The sequence below is a fragment of the Empidonax traillii genome, unplaced genomic scaffold, assembly GCF_003031625.1.
Source record: "Empidonax traillii isolate 1590-97213 ecotype Southwest subspecies unplaced genomic scaffold, ASM303162v1 scaffold138:size3245559, whole genome shotgun sequence".
NCBI lineage: Eukaryota > Metazoa > Chordata > Aves > Passeriformes > Tyrannidae > Empidonax > Empidonax traillii.
In genome coordinates this window covers 2,033,790-2,052,536 of record NW_020955331.1, presented here as the reverse complement: position 1 = coordinate 2,052,536, position 18,747 = coordinate 2,033,790, and the positions used below count along the sequence as shown (strand labels likewise).

At 44.0% G+C, this 18,747-nt stretch overlaps 1 protein-coding gene across 6 annotated transcripts in view; it reads left to right on the top strand.

The window, feature by feature from the left end:
* FGF12 (fibroblast growth factor 12) overlaps positions 1-18,747 on the top strand; it is a 229,259-nt gene that overhangs the window by 150,836 nt on the left and 59,676 nt on the right. For all 6 annotated transcript variants that reach the window (XM_027883983.1, XM_027883980.1, XM_027883979.1 and 3 more), the window contains one exon: positions 4,942-5,045. In XM_027883983.1, the coding sequence (XP_027739784.1) occupies positions 4,942-5,045 (104 nt within the window). The remainder of the gene's footprint in view (positions 1-4,941; positions 5,046-18,747) is intronic.

The window sequence follows — 18,747 nt, the reverse complement described above, 5'->3', positions numbered from 1 at the left end:
AATTTTTCACTATGTAAGTGCCAAAATAAAGCAGACTGATGTTTTTGTTTTTCTGTTTTCCAAACATCTCCATTTTTGACCAGAAGAAAGTCAAAACCTATTTGTCTAAGTAAACATCTTACAGATCTACTTCTCTGCTCTTTTCTGTTTTTAAAATACTTCTCAAGAAGATTCCTGACCAGCCAGTTAGAAGTCTGCATGGGCAAAACTCATCAAAGACCAGATAAATATTTCCCTATCCCTGGAGAGGGGTTTGTTAACTTGCATCCATTGGCAGAGAAGGGCACTCTTGATGTCCGCAGCACAGTCCTTTCCACCTTGGATAACCATCTATTCTCCATGCAGAAGTCATCTTAGCACAATTAAATGGCTGGTGAACACCATGTTCCATGCATTGTTTTGTGTTCTTTATCCACACACTGATTATTTAAATTAGCGTTATGAAAGGAAGCATAATTTTCATGGAATACATTAGGTTGGTTTACCCTGGCAGAATAAACGTTTAGAATGAGACACGACATGTCCCTCAGATACGTCTGATGCAATTAAAAGTTCTAATAAAAAACCAGTTATTTATACAAGATGAACTGCTAATATTTAAGCAATTTTTAAATTAATTATCTGGTGCCCATTTTATGTGTGTTCTCGAAGCTGATGACATTTATTTTCCACCTCCTCTCACTTAAAGGAAAAAAAAATACAACCAAGAGCCAAGTTCTAATGGCATTTGAATGGGCATCCAGCCAGCTTCCTCTGAACCAGCACTTGGGACATCTGTTCCTTCTACCATGCCGTTAAAGGCACGCCATCTTAGTGTGAGCAAGGAGACACATTCTCTGGCTACTGGCACTGGGATATATGAAGGATTTTCTTTTAATTGGAGTGCAATTTCATGGTGTGTGAGCCCCCTGTTTGCGTTCTTAGTAATGTTATTTGTGAACCTGAACTTAGGGCAGTATCTTTTCCTTCCAGCTCCAGTGATCACAAGTGGTCTTTCAGGGCTGACTCCCATTGTCAGTGCTTGCAGTCTTTAGTGCTCTTTCCTGGGCTGAGCAGGGTAATGCCCCTTCATTTGAGAAATTGGACTTCTTTTTTTTGTCTTGCTGAACATCTGAAAAGCCTTGGCAAATGGACAGTGCATAAAGGATAGGTGAACTGTACTGACCTGGTGGAAACAGCCCAGCATATCTAGGGCTTTCCAGCCAGAAACACAAAAAGATTAAGGAGGATTCTGTTCCAACATCCTCCTTGGACCACACCATGTATATGGCACACCCTTCCTTACTCTTCCATTTCTCTCATGAAGTTAGTCCAGACCCATAAGGAACTATGCATTCAGATTTTAGGTGATAAACTACCTTAACGTAACAGTGACAGCATATTCATGGGTGTAGGACTGGAGGGTGCTAAAAGTAGTATCATCAATAACCGGGGTCAGGTGTAAATTTATTGATGGTTAAAAATGGTAAGATGTAATAAAGGAAAAGGGGCATGAATACTCAATGTCTTAATTTTTTCTCTTCTGCCCATGAAGTAAAAGAGCATATCCATTCTATGAAGCTGCAGATGGCATAGAAAATGTACCACTGTTAATTTTTTCTCTTTTTCACATCAGCACACCCTGTGTCCAGTTCTGTTCTATCACAGCTACTCCTTTTCCACATTGCCAAATCTGCTGTTTCAAATTAATCAGTCATTTTTTCCTGATAAAAAAATGAGACATCTTGCTTTTGAGATTGGTGGAGGGGTTTTCCCCCCCACACTCTTACATTCTTACAGTAAAGCTTATAAGCTTGTAAATCTGTTATAAAGCAAGATGAAATATTCATCTGGAAACATGAAAACAAAGATGTTTCTAGATTTGAGTGCAGCCCTGAGAATTTGCTAAATCTTGATTGACCCAAACTACTGGTTTTTAATAGAGGAAGATATTTGCTTCCTAGAATTTTTTAACTGCCAGTTACTTATGTCAGCTGTGTGTCCTCATGCTTTCCTACCCACTTGCTCCCCTGCTCTGCAATGTGTCTTGCAGGAGGTGCTCTGCTATAATTGTGGGTGCAGCAGGGTCCCTGGGAGCTTGGGAACTGGCAATGGTCTTCCGACCCTAACACAGCACAATTGGATTGTTCCTGTGCTCCTTTACATGTATAGGTGGAAGAAGAGATTTGCAGACATGTGGGTGCTTCCAAGTGGAACTTCTCATCCCCTAATTCTGAGTATTACCACCTTGCTGCCTAATGAATGCTTTGAGTGGCCTGTCACAAGTTTTCTATGCAAGACAAATTGGCTGTAGGGAATGAATGATGATGCCCATTTTGTTTCATTATTAACAGTCATATGCTCCATTTTTCAGTAGGAGGAAAATATAGCGAAGGGGAGTTGCTTATGGACTTGTTAATTGCAAAAGGTTTTAGACCTTCATGGTAGGGAGAAAGGGAGAGGTAACACTTTTAATGCTGAGTAGTTACAGTGGGGTGTGTTTTTCTTGTCTGGGGACAGTATCAGAGTAGCACTGTCCTTGACTCCAGTTGTTCACGGATGAATACCCAGGCTAGCCTGCATTTGCCATATGCATCTGTTGACATTCTCCCATAAAATCAGAAATGTGGGCACTGGCTTTACTAAGACTTCAGCATATGTTTTGATGTTTTACTGAATATGGTGCTTAAAAACACAAAAAGGGGCTGAGAGTAGGGTTGGTTTTTTTTTAGCTAGACTCAAGTTACCTCCCTTTTAGGCAGCTCCCTGGGGGGAGTCATCCAGTCTTCTGTGGGAATGAAGTGAGGAAGTAATGGTATTCACAAGAAACTGGAATTCATGAAATCCCCTTTTGGAAACAACCCTGACAACAGCTCAGCCAAGACATCTGGTAGATATCTGGAGCAAAGTGGCTTTGTCTCCTGGGCTTTTTTCAGGTTTTACTTCTGAAAAGTTATCCATCGTGACCTTTAAGCAAATCCACCAAGAATTTAGGTCAAATGTAACCTTTTCCATTACATTTCACATACACTTTGGGTTATGCTTTTTCTCTTAGAAATAGTGGAAATCCCAGAACTTTGGCTCAAACTTTGTAGTCTGAACCCCTGGCTTCAAGGAGAGAACCAAGCCACAGTGTCAACGATTATTTTATTTTTTTTTTTAGACTCCCTCCTGTCTCCTCGTTAAATATAAATGTTCAGGGTTTTTCCTCTTTGGAAAGGAATTCAAACACATTTTTGCCTTCTCTCCTCTGCAGTAATTCACATTGTACATGAGGTAGGTTCTTGGGAAGCATCTTGTGGTTGAGATAAATCCGTGCATTACCTGGCACATGCACATTGAACCAGTCTTTTCAGGTTGTGAGTTTAATGTTGAGCTTAACTCGGTTTCCACCTGCCATACCAGGAATAACACTAGCCTGGCCTGTGAAGCTCCAAGTGTTTTGGATAGGCCATTTCAGCAAAAACTGCTTTATCCTGATGTGAAATCATCAGTAGTCCATCTCCCGGGGAAGGAGAGGCTTTGAGATGGCATTGTGAGAAGTTTTTCCCACAACTGCCTTCTCATGAAGACTCCTCTGTGCTGTGCTTGCTCCAGTGTGATGTGTCAGACATAAAACTTTGTAAATGATGTATAAAATCCATCAGCTAGAGGATGATGTCCTTAACAGTCAGCTGGAGAATTGGAATGCTTCAGTGCGTGCTCTGTCTCTCAGTCTTTCCTCTGCTCTCTGCCCATTCACAGGTCTCCCTTGGGCTCATTTGAACATCCCAAAGCTGCTGAGAAGTTTTAAGGAGGCTTTTGCAAATGAGTGTGTTAAAAAGCTGTGAAAAATGCTTCATGAACATGTCAGGGACAGTCTGACCTCATGACTATGGAACCAGAAAAAATATTCTTTTTTCAGGGCAGTTGTGTGGGAAGAGATGTTGAGTGAGGTATTTCCATGTGTTTGGGCTTGTTTCTGCCTGACTCTGTGCCCATCCTTCCATATCTTGAGCTTCCTGGGACAAGGTCTAGTTAGCTCTTTTTAAGCTGAGACACAGAGGATCCTGCCACATCTAAATAGTCTTATCCTATAAATCTTAGTGGAAACAAAGCCATGCTAATGCCTCAGTGCTCAGTCTATCAATGCTGACAGTCCTCTCCTCTTTGAGCCCCTACTGTTAGGAATGTAGCAAAATCTGACAGTACAATAATGTATATACTCATGAGAAGGGTCTTTCAACGGGATATAGGGTCTACTGGGTGCGAGTCAAGCAATGAAGTAATTAATTGGGAGGAAGTAATTGCAATGCTTAAATCAGTAAGGCTGCAGTAAAATTGAACGTTGAAAGATCTTGTCGTCTTCTGTCCTATTCAGTGCTGCTCCTGAATAAGGAGCAGTGCTCAGGGCACGGATTGGAGCAGTATCTCTTCTTGAGTTTCTTTATTCCCTTGACAGCTGGGACCACATGGGCAAACACACAGTCAAGTTAATTTGCAACCTTCTGGCCATGGTCACTGTCTGTGTACTCTTTTAGCATATGGCAAATGCAAGAAAGTGTGACTAGGCTTAAGTGTATTTCAGACTGAACTAAACTAAGTTGTACTGTTGCATTTGCCATAGGCAAAGTCGTGTATATGTGCCGTTACCCCAGCTCAGCTGGCTCTTGGAAAGCCACTGAGATGCACTAGCTTGGGAACACGTGTGAGCCCTTGGCATTGCAAAGGTGGTGATCAGACAGGCTGATGGGTGTGTTAAGGCGTTTGAGAGGCAGCCAAATTCAATACTTTTAAAAATTCCTTTCATCGTCATCACTGTGGCTGCAGTCCTTTCCTGTAGCTGGAATCAGGATGTTTGATTTATAGTCCAGTCTCTTTTGTGAAGAGTCAGGAGTGGGGTGGGCTGGGTCTGGGGTAAAAGCAGCAGTTGTCATGCAGGGTGGTGTCTCCATATGATTTGCTTTGCTTTTCCTTCCACAGCCCTTTTCAATCTAATTCCTGTGGGTCTTCGTGTGGTGGCAATCCAAGGCGTGAAGGCAGGTCTGTACGTTGCCATGAACGCTGAGGGATATCTCTACAGCTCAGTAAGTACTTCGCACTTTTGGGGTCCTGGAGTGGTTTGGTTTTGTGGGCAGGAGGAACCAGACTGTGCTGGCACTTGCAGCTTTTTCTGGAAATGGTCACGTATCACCAAACCTTTAAAAGCAGGAGGGGGAGGAGCTGCTGCAAGGCCATGCAATATTCACTTTAAAGTGTCTCCATGGAGATTCGTGGCAATATTTCCTGACCTGTGAAGATACGCTTTGTGTTCCTTTGAGTATATACTTAATGTAGGTCATGTTGTAGAGGAGGTGGTATAGAGTTGGCTGGTTATATTCTGATTTCACATTTGTGAAATGGCATGGACCCAGTGGGATTGCTTCTGAGTTGCACCCAGATAACTGATCATAGGTGGTGCCCCAATGGCTCATGCTCTCTTTTTGACTGAAGTGTAAATCCACAGAAATACCCTGACTCCATTAAAATGGTTCTGGACTGTTCTGGTGGCAGAATTTCCCTATATTTGTGTGGTCTTCTAAATGCACGTAAAAGATAAGTGAAGCAATTTTTACCACCTAATTCCCTTATAACTTTCTTAGATGGCACGAAAGGGCATGAGGTTATTCATAAGATTCTCATTTGAAGTAAGTAATTGATTTTCACAGTGAATAATTGATTTGGTGATTTATTAAATATGGCAGCCCTTTGCCAGAATTTGTATGCTTCAAATAACTTTGCTCTAGTTCTATACAGTAAAAAGTGATAGTTAATAATACTTTTCTCATTTCTGTAGTTATGATAGCTTTACAGTGTATAGCCAAGATTTTAATCTCATCTGCCTTTGTGTAAATTTACAGTGCAGAGATTCTGCTCTTTTCTAGGCTTTTACTTTGCTTTAAAAGCGTATGTGAGCATGGAAATGGGATCACTGAAAGGACAGAAGTTTGAGTTGTTCTATGCAATTTTTTCTAGCTTTTGCCATCCATCTTTGTTCTGTTCAGTTTTTTACCACTCACGTGATTTGGACTTCCCCCCTTCCCTGGGAATGTAACAAAGCTCTGTCTCCCCAGCAGCTCAGGATAGAAAATGACAAGTGAATGTTTTAGTATGCCTGGTGAGATAGGTCTCAAAACTGGCTCCCTGTCAAGAAGAGACAGAGAGATCAATCTGGATCTCTGTGGATGCCAGACGCTTCCTGTTTTTTCATAGCCCAGTAAACATAAATGACTGCTCCTAAATAAATTACATTAGTTTACTAACAGTGAAAACTTCCTCATTTTGTAAAGCTATCAGAGTCCTAAAGGTAATACCGAGTGTGGTGTGGTATTGCATTATTGTGCATGCTTCCCCCTGGGCACATTGCCAGTTTGGGCAGTGCAGGACATAGCTCTGCCCCTACTGTAGAATTCTGGCTCCTTGTACCACCAGTGCCCTGTAAATGAGGACTGCAGGAAATCGGTGTGTGTCACAGAGCCACATCCAGGCTGTGGGTCTTCTTGGAGCCAGGAGCGGTCAGCATTTTCTGAGCAAGTAGTGCAAGGGAGGGAAAGGTGTGGGTCTTGAGCAAAAGAAGGAACACAGAGTTGAAAATGTAATTTTTGACAGTTGAGAGATTAGAGATGATGCAGAGGAAAAGTATCTCTTGCTAGTAGTAGTGAGACACAGTATAAAGGGTGGGAGGGGCATACCAAGAGATGGTAAGCAGCAGGAGGACCATGTTGTCCAGGAAACACATCTGCTAGTCATATCAACTCCTAAAAGGCACCAGATCATACATGTGTTCAAATGAGGGTGGTTCAATAGGACCCTCTTATTTGCAATGAGTGTGCCCATCTTGAGTAGGAGGGTTAATCAGGGAAGGCTGATGGGAAAGGATGCACCATGATGGCCACTGGTTAATGAAGTGAACCTCATTACATGCCACAGCTTGATGGCATTCAGCTCTGTCTGAATTAATAAGAGTGAAACTATTCATGTCATCATCGTAATGTAAGGTTTCATTTGCAGTAAATGAATGATACTGGCCCATCTCAACTCCAGGGAGATGGAACTTTTTAAATGTTTTTCTTGTGATAACTAGTGGCTCTGTCTCTGTCTTAGAGCAGTAAATCAATGCTTTGGAGAAGACTTCAAGGCAAGGAAAAAGAAATTTTGTGGATAAAGCCAGTTAGAAGCAGGGAGTGTGGGTCAAGCCCATTATAACGTTGAAGACAAGGGATTAGAAGACCACGGTGCTATAAAAGAAGTGGGTTGTATCTGAGAAGAGCTGGACCTTTTTGATCAGTCTCTTTTGGATACTGTAGCTTTCCTTGTGAAGCCAGGAACCTACTCCAAGCCAAACTTTGGCATGGCTGTATCAGTCTCGAAGACTGTGCAGGGGAATTGCTTTGGTAGGACTTGACAGTCTGGTCCTCCCTGGGACGAGCAGAGCCCCTTTCCATGCTGCCTGGATCTGATTGCGGCCCATGCCAAGGGACACATCATCCCTGTTCTTTGCCTAGCAGACCCTAAACTACACTTTGTTCTGTCTGTGCATGTACCTTTTTTTTTTTTTCACTAGCCTTTTCTGAGGAATTTCTGAAAAAATGGGTCAACGTTCCCCACAGATATTGTTCCCTCACACAGGTCCATTGATAAATGAACTTTTCTGTTGCTTGGCTGCTTTCCGTGCTGTACGTCCCAGGTCTAGCTCTGCAAGAGCTTCTTAGAACATGCTCAAACCCAGGACTGGTTTCAGATAAAATTGTCCAGGTAACCAGGTGTTTTTTTTTTTGTTTGGTTGGTTTGGTTTGGTTTTTTCTCTTTTTTTCCCCCCCCTCCTCTTGAGCCCAGATTGATGCTGTAACTGAACATGTCATCACTGTGGGATTTGTTTTGGTTTTATTTTGTGGGGTTATTCTGGTGATATTTAATCTCTGTGTGACAGCTGAGATCTTGGCTGACATCCTCTGCCCTGGATCAAACCAGAGGCTATTATCAGCCTGGTCTCGAAGATGGTTTGTGCCAGCTCCTTCTGAGTTTGGGCCAATGGGCTCTTGAATGAATGAATGGGCTCAGAATAACCAGCCCTTGGAAAAAGTCTTCCTGGTGTTGATTAGCACAAAAGTAGGGCTGAGTGGAGTTCTCTAAAGCCAAACTTGGTGAGATGGCACTTTGTAGAAACATGAAAGAGCTTTCGGTGGGCTCGGCCACACTGATACCTTCAGCAGTGAGTTTCCTCATCCCTACCTCATCTGTTCAGACAGGGGACAGGGATAGTGTAGGGTTGGGTTGCTGGTTTAAAGCCAGTCATAGATTCCTAGCCAGCTTCAGAGGCCTAAATGCATTAGATGATAAAGCTTCTTTGCTTGGGAAGCAGCTGTTTGTTTGCTTACACCAGATACCTGATTTTTTAAAATTTTTTTTCCCCAGAGACTAGGTTATTGCTACCTCTGAGGCCAACATGGAAATTAGGTGCTTAGTAGACAGGAAAATCATGTTTTGGTTGAAGGCACCTGGCTTTAGGGTGCAAACCACTGTCTTCATAGCAAGCTTGCCAGAGTCATTGGTGTGTTTCCATTTGATTTCCTATAATGTCGAGCAGCTGTAAATTCCCGATGGTGCACAAGGGTTTCTACCAGCACCTGTTCTGGGGAGGGACATGACTCTCCTGAGGATCCACTGTTAGCATTTTATGCCAAAGAAAAATGCACAGAATGAATGAAGAGCAGTGAGTATTACTTGCAGTGCCTTAGCCCATGGGAAGCTGCCACCAAAGGCTGGTTGTTGCACAGGAGAGGGAAACACAGAATAAAGAGGTACGTCCTGCTCCAGTGAATTTACAGCCTGATCTTAACAGGAGAAGACACAGAACATGCTCTCCTGTCTGTCTGGAGTTAATAGTTCCACCACCAAATTAATTCCCACTCCTGTATAACCTTTCTTTGTGAAGTTTCTCTCCTCGGTACCTAGCTTCCTCTCCATTATCCCTGCAACAACTCACAGAGGCATGGGAAAGGGAGTGCCTCTGAAGTGCTTTGCCTGAGAGGCAAATTTTGTTGTCCTGGAACAGATCACCATCATGGGGCAGTTGAGCCTCCACAGGTCTGCCCAATCACTCCAAGTACACTGAAAGTGCAACTCTCACTCAATATGACGATATGTATAATTCAGTGGCATTGCAACTGGGGTTAGTTTTACCCCAAGTGCAAAATACTTCTCTTCTAAAATGTGTTGCTCTCAGATATTCCTTGTTGTTTAACTCAGAGTTCTAATTATTTTTGAAATGGCAAATTGTGATTCATAATTTATTGGAAAGACTGAGAAACCCTAGCAGAGATACAGAATACAGAGGGAAAAAAAATGGGTCACTTACGAGAGCTCACTATGGTTTTACAGTATAAACTTGTGAGTTTGAAATGCTGAAATTATAGCCTGAATCATTTCAAAGATTCCTGCTCATAAGGGAATGATTATGCACAATATTTAAAAAAAAAATCCAAGCAACATTGAGAAAACCCAAGTCACGTTAAGAGCTCAGTGTGTCTTTGCATTTTCTTTTCCTCTCCTATTTTTCTGCTTTATCATTTTGCATAATAAACATGTCTTGCATAATAATAAACAAGCATCTGGGGAAGTATGTATATTAACTGTGTTTTTATTCTGCTTACAATGCTATAACTATTTTGCTACAACTCCTCTAGGGTAGCTGCACACCTATTTACATCATTCCAAGGTCAGGGGCTGGAATCAATAATTCTGCATTCTCTCCCCCCTAATATGCTTGGGGTGTACAGCCTGCTCATGCCAATGCCATTTCTTTAATTCTTATTTGACCTCCAGTGGTACTTGTTGATTTGGTCAGAAGTACAGACAGCCCAGGCGGGTGTCCTGGACACCTCCCTTTTGCAAACCTTGCAAGCAGGCACACTTGGTGGGGAGATTCCATGCCTCATTAGGGAGCCAGGTCAGTGGAGAGAGAGAAATATCTCCAAAGGCAAAGCACATCAGGAGACCAACGTAATGTGCTTTTAATTTCTCTCCAGAGAATCTACTCTTCTTCATTGGCTGTTTAAAGGGGCTCTCTAAATGAAGGCATTAGCTGGGAGATATAAAACTCCTGTCCCCTTGCTTATTCGTAAATATGGGAACAAAATGGATGCTCAGGGAAGCAGCTGTGCTGAGAAGAGACAGCCCCTGGGAGCAGATTCCTGCCTCTCATCAAGTGTGCTTAAAATACAGCTCCTGGCAGGCCACCCTTGTAGCTTAGAAACTTGTAAATACAGCTCTTGGTATTAAAGTGGTCCCTTCTCCCTTGGTGAGATGCTACTGCCCATGCTGCTCTGCAATGGTCCTGATTTCCTTCTCATCAGCAGAGCAGGGTTTCCCTGTCCAGTATGAGGCTGGTGCAAAAGTCAGGCAGGACCAGTGCTGGCCCACATGGGCTTGGACTATTCAGGGTGTTTTTAGAGCTAGAAATGGATACAGCATCCCTTGGCAGGGCTGCTGGACTGCTTGTCAGATGAGGAGAGTGGCACAGTGCAATTCTGTGGCTCTTTGGGGGAGGTTTCCCATGTGGCATCCTGTTGAGGTACCTGTATTCCCTAAACTTTCCTAGCACAGCACCATGGTGGGGCTCCCACAAGGAAGGGTGCTGCTCTGCATCTTGTGCCCACATCTGAGGTAGATCAGACTTATCTTTCACCTATTCAAGCAAGAGATGCTTCAGAAGACAAAATCAGTAACAGCAGGAACTAATCCTCTTTTCCTAGCTAGCTGTTCATTTTCTTACATGATAGCAATACAAATTTTAAAGGCTAAGTAAGCTTCAATAAAGGAAGATAGTTCTCTTAGCCTTGGTTGCTCAGGGTATTTAGGAATGTGCTGTTTCACCTAATACCAGCTAGAGGAGCAGGGATGGGCTATTCCTCCTTATGAGCAGTGGTCTGTCAGTGTTGGGATGCATTATGATCTTTTGTTGAAATTTCATTTTGAAAGAAAATTGGGGGAAAATGCTGACTCATCTCATTTTGATGCTTCCCCAAAGAAATATCACAGATTCCCATTTTGAAAGAATTTTAGAGTGATTTATATTGCTTTATAATTCCTGATAAAATCAGAACAAAATGTTTTGGTTTTGGTGGAGCATTTTGATCCCACATGATTTCCTTGAAGTGTGGAGGGAGGATAAGACACTGGCTGGGATGGGTTGCTCTAAATTGAAGGCAGAAATAGAAATCAAAGAGATGAATCAGTGGAGGCTACTGTCTTCTGCATGGTGTTCCTTTGGCTGATTTCCTTGAGGCCAGATATCCAGGCCTAACTCTAGATAAGCAGGTAGGCAAAGCCTTTGGAGCAGGTGCTAAGCACCAGTGGCATTGATAGACCTTGCCAGTTTTTCTCCTGCATGTTGTGTGTGCTCAATCAGCCACCGTTGGGGAAATGATGAGGTCAAAGCAGAAAAGTCAATGGCAATACAATATTTGAATTGGATCTTGAAAGGGAACTATAGGAAATGTCTAGACTGAGGACAGTGTGCAGTGAAGCCCCTTCTTTAGCAGAAATGATGTGCAAGTGGAGCACTCATTCCAGTAGGCAAGAACCAAAAGCTGAGTGGCACAATGTGCTTCTGGGGAGGCATCCACAGCAGAAGTCCCTTTTGTTGCTTTCCTTTTGCATCGTGCTAGGTGGGGGATGTAGGAGCAGCCGGTAACAACTCCTCTCTCTCCTCTACCTGGCTAATATTTTGCTTTTTCTCAAAGTCTCCATACTGCTTTGCTTGATTTTAACACCATTTATCCAGTGTCTGTTTTGGAAATAAATAGTACTATTGTCTGGTTTCCACAAGTGAAACCTAGAGAAAACTTCAGGACATCCAGGGTGACAGTGAGACTATTATTAACATTTTATTTTATCGTGGAGGGAGGACAAAAAAGTTTTGAGTGAGAATATGTTTGGCTGAGGTCAGGTGTGTGTTAATGAAGTGATTTGGATCTCCTTTCTGGTCATACCAAACTCAAATATAGAATGGATAAAAGTAGGAAATTATGTGCCTTTGCCGAACAGTGACTAACAGCTCTGGAGGCGAAATCAAGAGAGAGGCTAAAAAATCCAACTAAAAACCTTACTGACTGTGTGCATGTAATTATAACTGGGAGCCAAGTGATAGAAAAATTTAAAAATGGGGACCACTGAACTGTAATGCAATTTTCCAGGGTAAAGAGAGACTCAAATTACCTGGGCTATTTCAAACCTAACTGGCTGAAGCAGTGGGGAATGTAATCTGTAGCAGAAAGGCCTGGATGGGAGCCTGAATCATTCCTCGTTTGCTGTGAAAGGATAGTGTCCTGCCTAAGCATTTGCAAAACAAAAATAATTTTCTTGAGGTGTCTGAATCACAGGAATTCATTTAGGTCCCATAGATTTATGTTACCATGGATCCCAAGATACTGGGTTAACTTCTGGCACCTATAGTTACGTGGCACAGTGCCTCACAGGAACCTCCTGAAATTGGTAGAGTAGGTGAGCACAGCAGGAGTTTTGAACCTGGCCTAAAATGTGTTTATACAAGATCTAGTTCAGCAAAATGCTGAAATTGCATCTTGATGCTTTTCTGAATTCATGCTCCCTGGTTACCTCTGTCACAGGGACATGGGCCATGGGAATTACCAACCACTTCCAGTTGCCTCTTCCGGCATCCTTCTGAATGAGACACTCCATACTGCAAGGAAAACTCCAAATCTACCCATCTTCTCTTGCCATGAATCTATCCTTGAAATCAAGCACAGGGTGGAAGGGATCTGTCTGTACTCCTGGCAACCCGTCACTGCTGTGATGTGTTGTGTGCTGCCGGCATGCTCAGCTCTGCAGAGCGCGTGGGATGGACGGCGTGCCTGTGCCAGGGAGCCTGCAATCTGTACGCGAGCAGGGAGGAGCAGAGGGCACCTTGCCAGCAGCATTGCCCAGAGGCATCCTGGCAGCAGAGCAGGCAGGCAGGATGTGGCTTTGGACTCACTCCAGGGTCTTCTGAACCGTGCCTAGCCCTTGCATCTGGCCTCATGGTATGTGAGGTGCACCAAAGCGACCCTGCAAGGGCTGTCTGTTGTACATGCTGGCCCTGTGACAGGGGTTGGAGGGCAGCGGGAAAGCAGCCTGCACCAGAGGCAGAACCTCTGCTCACCTACCGCAGCTGCTGGCACAGGGACTGACTTTTTAAAAAAAAAAAAACCTGGCCCTCCTGGAAGGCTGGAAACGTCAGCCTCAAGGGGAAATGACAACCAGGTCTGTTGGTTGGTTGTTACAGTGGTATTTAATTATATTAGTCAACTTGTAAATTTTGAATGAATGAGTGAATATCTGCTGTAAGACTTTTTTTTTTTTTCCTTCTCCTTGCTTTTGGTATAGTACAGGAGACTCTAGGATGGGGTCCACAGGGTTTTGAGGTGATACCACCCAACACCATGGGAACAGACCCATTCTTCAGGGGTCCTGTGTTCTTTAGGGTAGAATGACAAGAGAGTCATTTTAGAACGTGGAAGCTTTAACGTGGACCCTCTGCAGAGTGTGTTAGTTTACGAATCATCTCAAACCCTCTGCAGCACAGTTGGTTTAGCCAATGACCCAGATACCCTGCAGAGGGGGGTGGTTTTACACGTTAACCATAACCTGAGTTCAAACACACGAAGCTCATTTGGTGTTCGGGGCCCACAGTGGGTGGTGGAGGGTCTCTGGCTCTGGACCTCATGGCAGCTGCTCCCACCCAATCCTTGTACCACCCTGGAAGTTGCAGCTGTGCAGGGTAATGAGCAGGGCACTGTGTGTGCTTACACATCCCTGTTCATGCCATCAGCAATTCTGATCAGCCTCTGTGCTCGGGACCCCTTCAGAGAAATGCATAGGGACCCACTGTGATGGCCACCAGCCCCACGCGATGGTGCAGTACGGGTGGGAGTAGAGGCTGCAGTCATGAATGCAGAATTATGGGAAAATGGGAGATTTTGAGAATTCCAGTGGTAAAGTCATGGCCTCTTCTGCATCATGGATAGGAGAGGAAATCCTCGCTTTGCTGGAGGCTGAGCCCAGACAGGATGGTTCAGAGCAGAGTTTGAACTTGTGGCCTTCTTTTCCAAACTTAAATTAAACACTCTGCTGCACCAACAGTCATCCTTAGACTGCTTGCAGGGCTAGAGAACCAAGTAAACATAGTTGGACTGATACCCATTAGTCCCTTTATGGTGTTCATTGTCACCTTTCTGCTTGCAATTAGGTTACACGCTTAATCTTATGTGACTAATTTCACTTTCTTGCAGCAGTTTTGCTGTTCTTTTAGTTACACCTTCCAAAAGCTTCTGCTGCTCGCCTCAGTGCTGTCATCCTTTCTCCTGTTCCTTAATCACTTGTAGTGGGTTTCTGTGGCTAGATTTTGGTAGCCACTTTTTATTACTCTCACATCAGTGAGCTTTGGACAACATAACCAGAACAAAAGATTCATCTTGGTAGCCTTTTGCCTGTGGCCTCCCCAACAGCTTTTGCTTGATTAAAAAGAGAACCTTCTTCCCTGCTGATGAACTATAGATTGCATCCTCTGTTGTGTGGAGGCGGCTGTTCTTCTGTGGAATAACCTGACAAGCCCTGAAATGTTGAAATGACGTTAAATATATCGTCCCTCTGTGAAATCAATAAATCCCTCGCACACACACATAAGTCACAGGTTAATTTTGTGGTTTGACATCTCAACCATTGAGAAAGCAGCAAAGAGACTTATGGTGGTGTCCTACCACCTCCGAGATACCAGTGGTATCCAAGGTGCAGAGGAGCTGTTCTTTGGGAGCAATGGTAGCCTTTCATGTAGTTCTTTCCTATAACTTAGCTGATTGCAGAAAGTTGAAAGTATTTTAATATTCACAAAGTGCTCTCTAATCCCCCAAATACATACCTGGGCTCCAGCCTCATACTAAAAGCTTTCTGAAATGTGAACAGCGTCTTGACATAAATAAGACATGGCACAATGATGGTGAGTTTTTCTGTCTCCTCACCACTTTCCTCCTGAGAAGACCAAAAGGTTGCCTTCTCCTTTTAAGAGGCTTCCTTGGTCAGCTCCTCTGAAGGGTGCACATCAAATGTATTATTGATAACAGCACTTGGAAGTTGCGTGCACAACATCCAGACTCCCAGATACTGTCTGGAGCGCTGCAGAGGAATTACTGCAGCTGGTCAAAGATTGTCTGTTTCTCTCTAAAGCCTCTGAGACAGAAATCAGTATGATTCTCCTGCACAACCTTTTCTCTTCCACCGGTAAATCATTGTAAGCATGAAACAGAGGAGAAGAAAATAGAACCTCAGGGATTTTGAACAAGGCCATTAAGTGAGGGGGCACTGGGAAACATAATGTCCAACTTTTTAGGGCACGTGCAAAATGAGATGAGGAGCAGGATTTAACCTAACTTGGACACTCCCTCAAGGACAGTGGCCATACTGGGCTATTGCTTCCCCCAGAAGGAATCTCTCTGAAGCAAGCAGGGGTCGAGAAGGGCAGCTCTTGGTATTCCAGCCCGTGCACTCATGCCAGACATGCCTTTTAAAGTAACTTCTTTCCTGCTCCTGGTGGGCTGAGGAGTCCCCACATTGTCCTTTCTAATTTGATTCATGTTCCCTGCAAAGAGGTTTCCCCCTTCCTCCTAAGGCTGGATAACTGCTCTTGGTGGAGCTGGGGCAGCTAATGGGTTTTCATGTCATGTGTTTCCTGCAGCCCCCTCTCTTCTGTACTGTGCCTCTTCCCATGCCAGGTAGGTGGCTGCACAGAAGCCTTTGCTTCCCAGTAGGGTAAAGCAGACTCTGGCTGGGGGAAGGACCTTTGCCAGGGATCCAGCCAGCTCAGGGAGCAGTGCTGTGCAGATATGCAACCAGACAGCTGCAGTTCTGTAATGTTGTTTGTTACCGTCCTAGTTCTCAGAGGAAGAAGTCTGACAGCTGTCCAAAGAAAATTCCATCTTCTTGCACCTCTCACTGCTGCTCTGGACACTGGGCAGTTCACTTTCCTCCTTGATTTTCGTGACATGCTTCAGGAGCTGTAGCTGGACAGCACTGGCCGTGCTGTCTTTCGAGATATCCTGTGGTTTTTTACCTCCTCCTTGTCCATCTACGTAGAGGCTTATCAGGATCTTTTCCACAGGAAATGTCTGTGGATGTCCTGTAGACACCTGGTGTGATGGGAAGGGATCTAAAAATGCCACTGCCATCCAGTACTTCTCAACTTGCAGACCCATCTGGGAACTGGATGGATGGAAAAAATTTGGAGACTTTGTGTAAGCACATCCCTTCCTCCTCCTTTTCTCAGTCCTCAAATGCAATGCAGTGCTCATCCCTAGTAAGCAGGGGGGAGGCACTGAAGGCAGACACAGGACCTGAAGGCAGACACAGTGTCTCCTGATGGAAGAAAATGGAGGATCACTCTGGGAGGCACATCTATGAGCTTTTGTTTAGGGAGAAAAATAATATAAAGCATCTCTAAGAGCAGACTGTAACTTGGTCAACCTGTTAGAATCCTCATAGTCCTGTTGCACTTGAGATTGCTTCTGGCTTAAACCCTAACATCTAGTTGATGATTTATGTTTACTGCCTGTAGCAGAATTTCCCCATGGGTGCTGGAGAATCACACCATACCCTGTGTTGAGCAGGAAGGGAACAGAGTAAAGGGAAGGATTATAGAAGTAGTTGTGGTGAAATCAGAAGCAGGATAGTCTGGTGATTACTGCCGGTATTGGACTGGGAGGAGGAGTAAGAGCTTGTGTTGAACACAGCTGTGGATGGGAGGCCAGGTCAGGGAGGTGCTGTGTCACTTGAATATCTGATGGAAGCACCACACAAATACTGTCAGCATAATGCAGGACCCAACCTGTGGCTGTTATGTGTCTGGTAGATAGAGAGCCATTAAAATGCAGTTCTTTTGCCTAAAGCAAGATCCTATGATTGACCCTGAGGGATATTTGGGTCTGAGGGTGTCTGTCTCATTTGAGTCATTGGCAGTGTGAGGAACTAACTTAACTGGGGCTGCAGAGGCCAATGGAGCGGGCTCAGAAAAGAATCTGTTATTGCATACCTGTGAGTTTCTCCTGGGCTCTCCCACGCTTTCAGATAATTTTCCACTCATGCTGGGAAACTTCATCACGTAGTTAAGGAAACTACTGAAGATAGAGGAGTGATGTGACCTGCCCAAGGTTATTTATGGAGACTGGATTAGGCCTGCTCTTCTTCCCAGTCCTAATACTTTGCCCTAATCACAAGCTTTCTTTTGTATCACTGTGATTATTCAGGGAACTGGTGCATCAGCAGTAACACAACTTGTTTGTGTTATATCTTGTGTCTGAGCAAATCAGTTTGCTTTCAAAGCTGTACACTGTGTAGGCTGGGCTTGCTTTTCCCTCTCTGCCTTCCCATTGCACTTCTTTTCTGGCTCCTCAGCATTTATGTCCCTAGCAATCATCACTGAGGATATTGGGAGCAGGCAAAAGAACCACAGGAGAGTCGTACTTTGCCAGCCATCTTCCCCTGCACATCTTAATACCATATGTCAAGTACAGTTGCTCAGGGCTCCACAGATATCTCTTTTTCAGCCACCCAAGGAGCTGAGGCTGTTTATGGTGTAGGTTTCACAAGATGGCAGGTAGAGAATTGGAAACAGCTCCTGAGAAGCTCAGGATTGCAGCAGTGCTCTGAAGAGAAACACTTGTAATGTACTGATGCCCCCAGGAGCTGAACAGCCCAGTCTTGCAAGAAAACCATTTGCAGTAACAAAATTCAGGCATGGATTTTCCAACAGTTTCATCGTCATCATCATGGCTAGGGTTCGCAAATGAAGATTTGAGTTCCAACAGTTTAAAGCCTCACTTTCAGAGGTCTTGAGCACCCAGTACATCCCTTGCTCTCACTGAGATGAACGTAAGGGTGGCCCTTTGGGTCCATTTAACTCAGTGTCCATCTGCAGTAAATGCCTCTCATAGTGACAGCTGGGACAAACCAGTAACAGAGACAGGAACCTAGCAAGCTATCTGACCACAGAGAAAACATCTCTGTGCAGAAATACTTGCTTTCTCAGAGCTCAGTTGGGTACCAGAAACCATCCGTTTGGATTGCTGGGCAGTCTGTCTGGCATTCACAGTGCCTCAGTAGTGCTTTACAGCCCTGGTATGGTGCCATGTTCTGCGCCTTCCTCTCTCCAGGGCATCTCATGCCATCCAGGCATGACCAGGGACTTGATGAGAACTGTGGGACAAAGTTTGTGCTGGTGGTTTTGCTTAGAGGTTGACTGGGTGGGACTCAACAGAAAATGTTGTTCCACGGGCTTTTTTTTCGTAGTGGAAGCATGACTGAAAAGCATCAAATATCAAGGCAATCAATGGTGGAAGGACCAGTACAATTTCTGTGGTATTGCAGGATATATTTTTTGTTTCTGCTATCACTGCCACTGGTTTATATCTACAGCAAACCAACTGATGTTCATGCGATTAGAAAACTAAGATGAGTGTATTTACCCCAGCGTGCCTGAGTCTGATCTGCTCCTTTGGGTAATGTCCAGTGAATGGGTGCATGCTCATGCCACTTACATGTGTAGAAAAACCAATTCCTTTCTGAGGCACTGGAATATGAATTTTCTGTGAATGTTCTTTGTTAATAGTGGTTTATGATTTTGGTGAAATGGTAAACTATTAGAAATAGTGCCTCTTCTGGAAACTGGAAATCATCATGTCTTTCTGTGATGTAATAGCAAGA